Source organism: Carcharhinus amblyrhynchos, unplaced genomic scaffold (assembly GCF_965287045.1).
Source record: "Carcharhinus amblyrhynchos unplaced genomic scaffold, sCarAmb.v2.hapA scaffold_806, whole genome shotgun sequence".
In the NCBI taxonomy this organism is placed as follows: Eukaryota; Metazoa; Chordata; class Chondrichthyes; order Carcharhiniformes; family Carcharhinidae; genus Carcharhinus; species Carcharhinus amblyrhynchos.
In genome coordinates this window covers 60297-66667 of record NW_027650546.1, presented here as the reverse complement: position 1 = coordinate 66667, position 6371 = coordinate 60297, and the positions used below count along the sequence as shown (strand labels likewise).

The following is a 6371-nucleotide window of genomic DNA, read 5'->3' as shown; positions in this document are numbered from 1 at the left end:
GATAGCCTTTTTCCTCGGATGGAGAAAGCTAGCACGAGGGGGCATAGCTTTAAATTAAGGGGTGGTAGTTATAGGACGGATGTCAGATGTAGGTTCTTTACCCAGAGGGTGGTGAGGGATTGGAATGCCCTGCCTGCTGCAGTTGTAGATGCGCCAAGTTTGGGGTCATTTAAGAGATCCGTGGATAGGTTTATGGATGGAAAGGGTTTGGTTTAGGTTAGAGGGTCATTGCTTTTTTCTTAATTGGTCGGCGCAACATCGTGGGCCAAAGGGCCTGTTCTGCGCTGTAATGTTCTATGTTCTATGTTCTACATATTATACCCACTAATCCCTCTAACCTATACATCCTAGTACACTAAGGGGCAATTTTTAGCATGTCCAATCAACCTAACCCACATATCTTTGGAGTGTGGGAGGAAACCGGAGCACCTGGAGGAAACCCACGCAGACACGAGGAGAATGTGCAAACTCTGCCCAGACATTGACCTGAGCTGGGAATCGAACCCAGGTCCCTGGAGCTGTGAAGCAGCAGTGCTAACCCACTGTGCCACCATGCCGCCCCAGGGTGTGTAGCCTATGGTATTCAATGTAGACGTAGCTCACGGATTCCCCAAGGTTGTCCCATGCTGTCAAAACCATCAGATTTAAATTTAATGGGTTCTTGGTATCCTGATTCAAATTGATTGGCTAAATTCAAAAGCCTGTTGTCCTGGTTAAAAACTGCTGCTTGGCCTTTCGATAGAATAGTTTCAGTCTGGGCTCTCTGTGTGCTTTTTAAAGTCTCGAATCACAAAATAAAAAACAACCACTGTTTAAAGAACAAAGAACAGCACAGGAGCAGGCCCTTCGGCCCTCCAAGCCTGCACCGGTCACATTGCCCTAGCTTGACAAACCTCTCATATCCTTCTATTTCCCGTCTGTTCCTGGTGTCCATCCAGATAAATCTTAAACGTCACTAACGTATCTGCCTCAACCACCTCACTTGGCAGCGCATTCCAGGGCCCCACCGCCCTCTGTGTAAAAAAAACTGCTCCCCCCCCCGCCCCCCACATCTCCACCCAACCTTCCCCCCCCCCCCCCCCCCCCCCCTCACCTTGATCTTGTGCCCCCCTTGTAATTGTCATTTCCACCCTGGGGAAAAGCTTCCAACTGTTCGCCCTATCTATACCCCTCATCGTTTTATAAACTTCTATCAGGTCGCTCCTCAGCTTCCGTCTTTCCAAGGAGAACAATCCCAGGGCGGCACGGTAGCACAGTGGGTTAGCACTGCTGCTTCACAGCTCCAGGGTCCTGGGTTCGATTCCCGGCCTCGGGGTCACCGTCTGTGTGCAGTTTGCACATTCTCCCCGTGTCTGCGTGGGTTTCCTCTGGGTGCTCCGGTTTCCTCCCGCAGTCCAAAGATGTGCGGGTTAGGTTGATTGGCCGTGCTAAGAAATTGCCCCTTAGTGTCCAGGGATGCGTAGGTTAGAGGGACTAGTGGGTATAATATGTAGGGATATGGGATAGGACCTGGGTGGGATTGTGTTCGGTGCAGACTCGATGGGCCGAAGGGCCTCTTTCTGCACTGTAGAGTTTCTAAGGAAGAGTTTATTCAATCTCCCCTCATAGCTCATACCCTGCATACCAGGCAACATCCTGGTCAACCTTTTCTGGGCGTTCTCCAAAGCCTCCACATCCTCCTGGTAGTGCGGTGACCAGAATTGGACACAGTATTTCCAAATGTGGCCTCACCAACATTTTATACAACTGTCACATAGTTTGCCAACTTTTATACTCGGTGCCCCGTCTGATGGAGGCAAGCACGGGATACGCTTTCTTCACCACCTTATCCACCTGTGCTGCCACTTCTAAGGATCTGTAGACTTGCAGTCCCAGGGACCATGCAATGCTTTCCCCCCTGCATAATCAAGGACCCCCACGTACCCCGGACGTTCTCTCTCTGCCATCTTCCATCGCCAAAAAGATATAAAAGTCCGAGATCGTGTACCAAGAACAGCTTCTTCCCTGCTGCTGTCAGACTTCTGAATGGGCCTATTAAGTTGATCTTTCTCTACACCGTAGCAATGACTGTAACACCACATTCTGCACTCTCTCCTTTCCTTCTCTGAGCTGTGTTGCCTGCCGCACAGTCTGTTTTAACCCTTGTACGGCGGACAAATAACTACGAGTAGACGTCTTAGAAGTACAACCAATATTTATTTAAACCCACACAATCAATAATCACCCACCCGACCAACAATAAGTTACCTTGCGGGAAAATACTAGAATTCAAGTCCAATACAAGACCTTGACTTAACTTTTGCGTGACTGGCAAGTACCCAAGCAGATATTGGCCTTTTCCTGTGTGCTGGTCTCGGTAGTCGTCTGCGTAGTCTGGTCCTTTGGTCTGGCCTGGCACTCTGGCTCTGGTCTTCCTTCTTGGGTGTGGTGGCTCTCCTCTTGCTGGCGATGGTCACCATTGTTGTAGCTCGTTCGTGGGGTCAGAGAGAGAGAGATTCCTGGTTGTGCAGCACCCTTTATACCCCGTTTGGTTTCACGCCCCTTTTTTGGCCATTGCCAATCAATCAATCAGGACTTGATCCCCCCTGATCGATAAGAGTCCAATCGGGTGCTACCACACCGATCTCTGGGTGTGTCCCTGGCGGCCACGTCTGTGGGTGCTGGAGGCACAGAGGTCACATACCTTCCTCCTAAATAAGGATTCACGGTGCCCCTATGTCTGGTACACAACCCAGTGTGACCAGAAAGTCCCTTTCATCCTGGAGATGGCCCATATCCTGTGTATTTACTCATCAGGGTTGCAGCCTGTTTGTCTGTCGGTTTAGTTTCTTGCCCAATTGGCCCAGAGTGCTTTACAAAACACCATTTCAGCTGGCCCGTTTGGCTACAACGGTATACCCTGTCTGTAAAACGAGCAAAAGAATAATACTTTTCGCTGTATCCCAACACATGTGATAATGATAAATCAAACAAATCCTTTTCCTTCTCTCTTATGTACTCTATGAATGGTATGCTTTGTTTGTATAACGCAAAAAACACTGTATCCCAATACATGTGACAATAATAATTCAAAACGTAGCAGTGTGCAATTTTAACCAACGCCAAATTCTAGCTTCATACCTCCCAAACTATAATTACTCGACCCTACGTCGCAACAGTACACTTAATATTATTTGTGCCCCTCCTCTCCTCCAGCTCGGATGCTGCTGTGCGCGGACTCGCGGGGATCACTGTGGTGCTCCGAGTGGGACCCCACTGCCGTCCCAGAAGATGAGTTGAGCCAACAATATTACCAGCCACCAACCACCTGGAGGCACAAACAGGTAAACAGGACGCGCGCGACTCTCTGGTACGGTTACAGGCGGCGGGCTTTGGGTTGGGTCAGGGCTTCACCCTGTATCTAACCCTGTGCTGTACCTGTCCTGGGAGTGTTTGATGGGGGGACAGTGTAGAGGGAGCTTTACTCTGTATCTAACCCCGTGCTGTACCTGTCCTGGGAGTGTTTGATGGGGGGGACAGTGTAGAGGGAGCTTTACTCTGTATCTAACCCCGTGCTGTACCTGTCCTGGGATTGTTTGATGGGGACAGTGTAGAAGGAGCTTTACTCTGTATCTAACCCCGTGCTGTACCTGTCCTGGGAGTGTTTGATGGGGGGACAGTGTAGAGGGAGCTTTACTCTGTATCTAACCCCGTGCTGTACCTGTCCTGGGAGTGTTTGATGGGGGGGACAGTGTAGAGGGAGCTTTACTCTGTATCTAACCCCGTGCTGTACCTGTCCTGGGAGTGTTTGATGGGGGGGACAGTGTAGAGGGAGCTTTACTCTGTATCTAACCCTGTGCTGTACCTGTCCTGGGAGTGTTTGATATTTTTATGTATCTCACTCAGTTTAACGTTGATAATATTTCTACTCCAGGTTCACTCTGACAGGGTGACGGCAGTGTCTGACACCACTGACTTGTTTGTGACTGCCTCCTGGGATCGGACTGTGCGTCTGTGGGATCGCGAGTCAATGAAACAGGTAAACACTTGATTGTCTGCTGCTCCCAGCTCTGTCACCTCCTCTTCGCTCTCACTCCCGTCTTCTCTCTCAATTGCTCTCCCACTCTCCCCACCTCGGTCTTTCCCTCCCCTTTCTCCCCCTCCCCCCCCTTTCTCCCCCTCCCCCCCCTTTCTCTCCCCCCCCCCCTTTCTCCCCCTCCCCCCCCCCTTTCTCCCCCTCCCCCCCTTTCTCCCCCTCCCCCCCTTTCTCCCCCTCTCTCCCCCTCCCTCCCCCCCCTTTCTCCCCCTCCCCCCTTTCTCCCCCCACCCCCACCACCTCCCCCCCACACTCTCCCTCTCTCTCCCTCTCTCTCTAACCTGCTCTGCGTCTCTCTCCGCCCACAGGTTGGTCTCTTTACCTGTCAGGCCGCTGTTCTGTGCCTGGAGGTGAACCCGGTCGACCCTGGGGTGGGGGTCTGCGGAGACGCCTCGGGAAATGTCTACTTCCTCAAGTGGAGCAGCCGCACCCTCGATGGGTAGACCTGTAGGTGGACGCGGAGAGAAACGCGACGGACAGCCGTACCCGAAAATCGGAGCGGGCGAGGGCATTAGTGCCGGAACTGTCATTCGAAGAGCTTAATAATCTTATCGGACGGTCTCTCCATCAGGGACGCCTTTTCAAGAGTTGTGGGGGGGGGGGGGCCTCTCTGTCAGGAACCCCTCTTAAAATTAAGAGTCTCTCCGTCAGCATAAAGTGAGCACTTTCTGATAATGGTCTGAATTCATGGGTGAATTGTCTGTAGATGGGACAGCGAATGTCTTCAGGGACCGAGCGAAGGGTTTTTACTCTTTGGGAGTGTAAAATTCTCCTGGTCTGTCGGGTTAATTTAAGCTACTTTTTCTTTTGGGGCCAAGTTGAATCTTACAATCGTTGAGTTGGGTCCTTTCTCGCTCTCACTCATTAGAGCGGGGGTTGGTGGAGGGGAAGGGGGGGGTGGTTGCAGTGGGCTACAATTGCCCTTAAGCTTCACACAGCTCCATTCTGGAATATTTCTCTGCACAGCGGATTAAATAACAGAGGGTGTGAGTTTACGCTGAGCGTGTAGGTCAGAAGCGACTAGTGCCAGCATGATTTGTACCGTATGTGGGTGATAACTACTCAGTAAAAAAGGAATGATACCCCAGTGTCTTGTCTATGTGTGTTACTTTCTTTAAATTAGCTGTTTTATGGGATTTTAAGGAGAACATAGAACATTATAGCGCAGTTACAGGCCCTTCGGCCCTCGATGTTGCGCCAACCTGTGAAACCGATCTAAAGCCCATCTAACCTACACTGTTCCAATATCATCCATATGTTTATCCAATGACCAGTTAAATGCCCTTAAAGTTGGCGAGTCCCACAACTGTTGCAGGCAGGGCATTCCATGCCCTTACTACCCTCTGAGTGAAGAACCTACCTCTGACATCCGTCCTATAATTACCACCCCTCAATTTAAAGCTACGTCCCCTCGTGTTAGCCATCACCATCCGAGGAAAAAGGCTCTCGCTGTCCACCCTATCCAATCCTCTGATCGTCTTGTATGCCTCAATTAGGTCACCTCTTAACCTTCTTCACTTTAATGACAGGCCTTTGACAAGGTCCCTCATGGCAGACTGGTGCAGGAGGTGAAGTTGTATGGGATCAGAGGTGAACTGGCAAAGTGGATACAAAACTGGCTCGGCCAAAGAAGGCAGTAAGAAGTCTCACAACACCAGGTTAAAGTCCAACGACCTGAGGGATAACCTCTTCAGACAGAGGGTGGCGCGTGTATGGAATGAGCTGCCAGAGAAGGTGGACGGTTGAGGCAGGTACAATAGCAACATTTTAAAAAGCCTTTGTAGACACAGCGGTTAGCACTGCTACCTCACGGTGCCAGGGAACCGGGTTCGATTCCCGGCTTGGGTCACTGTCTGTGTAGAATCTGCATGTTCTCCCCGTGTCTGCGTGGGTTTCCTCCGGGTGCTCCGGTTTCCTCCCACAGTCTGAAAGACGTGCCGTTTAGGTGCATTAGCCGTGCTAAATTCTCCCTCAGTGTACCCGAACAGGCACCGGAGTGTGGCGACTAGGGGATTTTCACAGTAACTTCATTGCAGTGTTAATGTAAGCCGACTGTAATACTAATAAATAACTTTATATAGGGAAGAAGGAAAGGTGAGAGTGCAGAACTAGTGTTACAGTCATAGCTAGGGCGTAGAGAAAGACCAACTCAAAGTCCATTCAAAAGTCTGACGGCAGCAGGAAAGAAGCTGTTCTTGAGTCAGTTGGTATGTGACCTCAGACTTTTGTATGTTTTTCCTGATGGAAGAAGGTGGAAGAGAGAATGTCCGGGGTGCGTGGGGTCCTTAATTTTGCT

The 6371-nt window shown here is 50.6% G+C and overlaps 1 protein-coding gene across 1 annotated transcript; it reads left to right on the top strand.

Moving 5' to 3' along the window:
• Window positions 1–3163: 3163 nt before the first annotated feature.
• On the top strand, window positions 3164–5116 carry LOC145340153 (ribosome biogenesis protein WDR12-like). The gene is made up of 3 exons (XM_080184585.1): window positions 3164–3323; window positions 3914–4018; window positions 4384–5116. Exons 1-3 carry the CDS (start codon window positions 3201–3203, stop codon window positions 4516–4518), a joined length of 363 nt encoding a protein of 120 aa, XP_080040711.1. The 5' UTR covers window positions 3164–3200; the 3' UTR covers window positions 4519–5116.
• Window positions 5117–6371: the final 1255 nt, after the last annotated feature.

Bases quoted from the DNA above. Each gene is read 5' to 3' on its own strand.
- LOC145340153 (XM_080184585.1), top strand. From the start codon at position 3,201: ATGCTGCTGTGCGCGGACTCGCGGGGATCACTGTGGTGCTCCGAGTGG. The intron at 3,324-3,913 runs GTAAACAGGACG...TTTCTACTCCAG, and splicing joins CCACCTGGAGGCACAAACAG to GTTCACTCTGACAGGGTGAC. The intron at 4,019-4,383 runs GTAAACACTTGA...CTCCGCCCACAG, and splicing joins ATCGCGAGTCAATGAAACAG to GTTGGTCTCTTTACCTGTCA.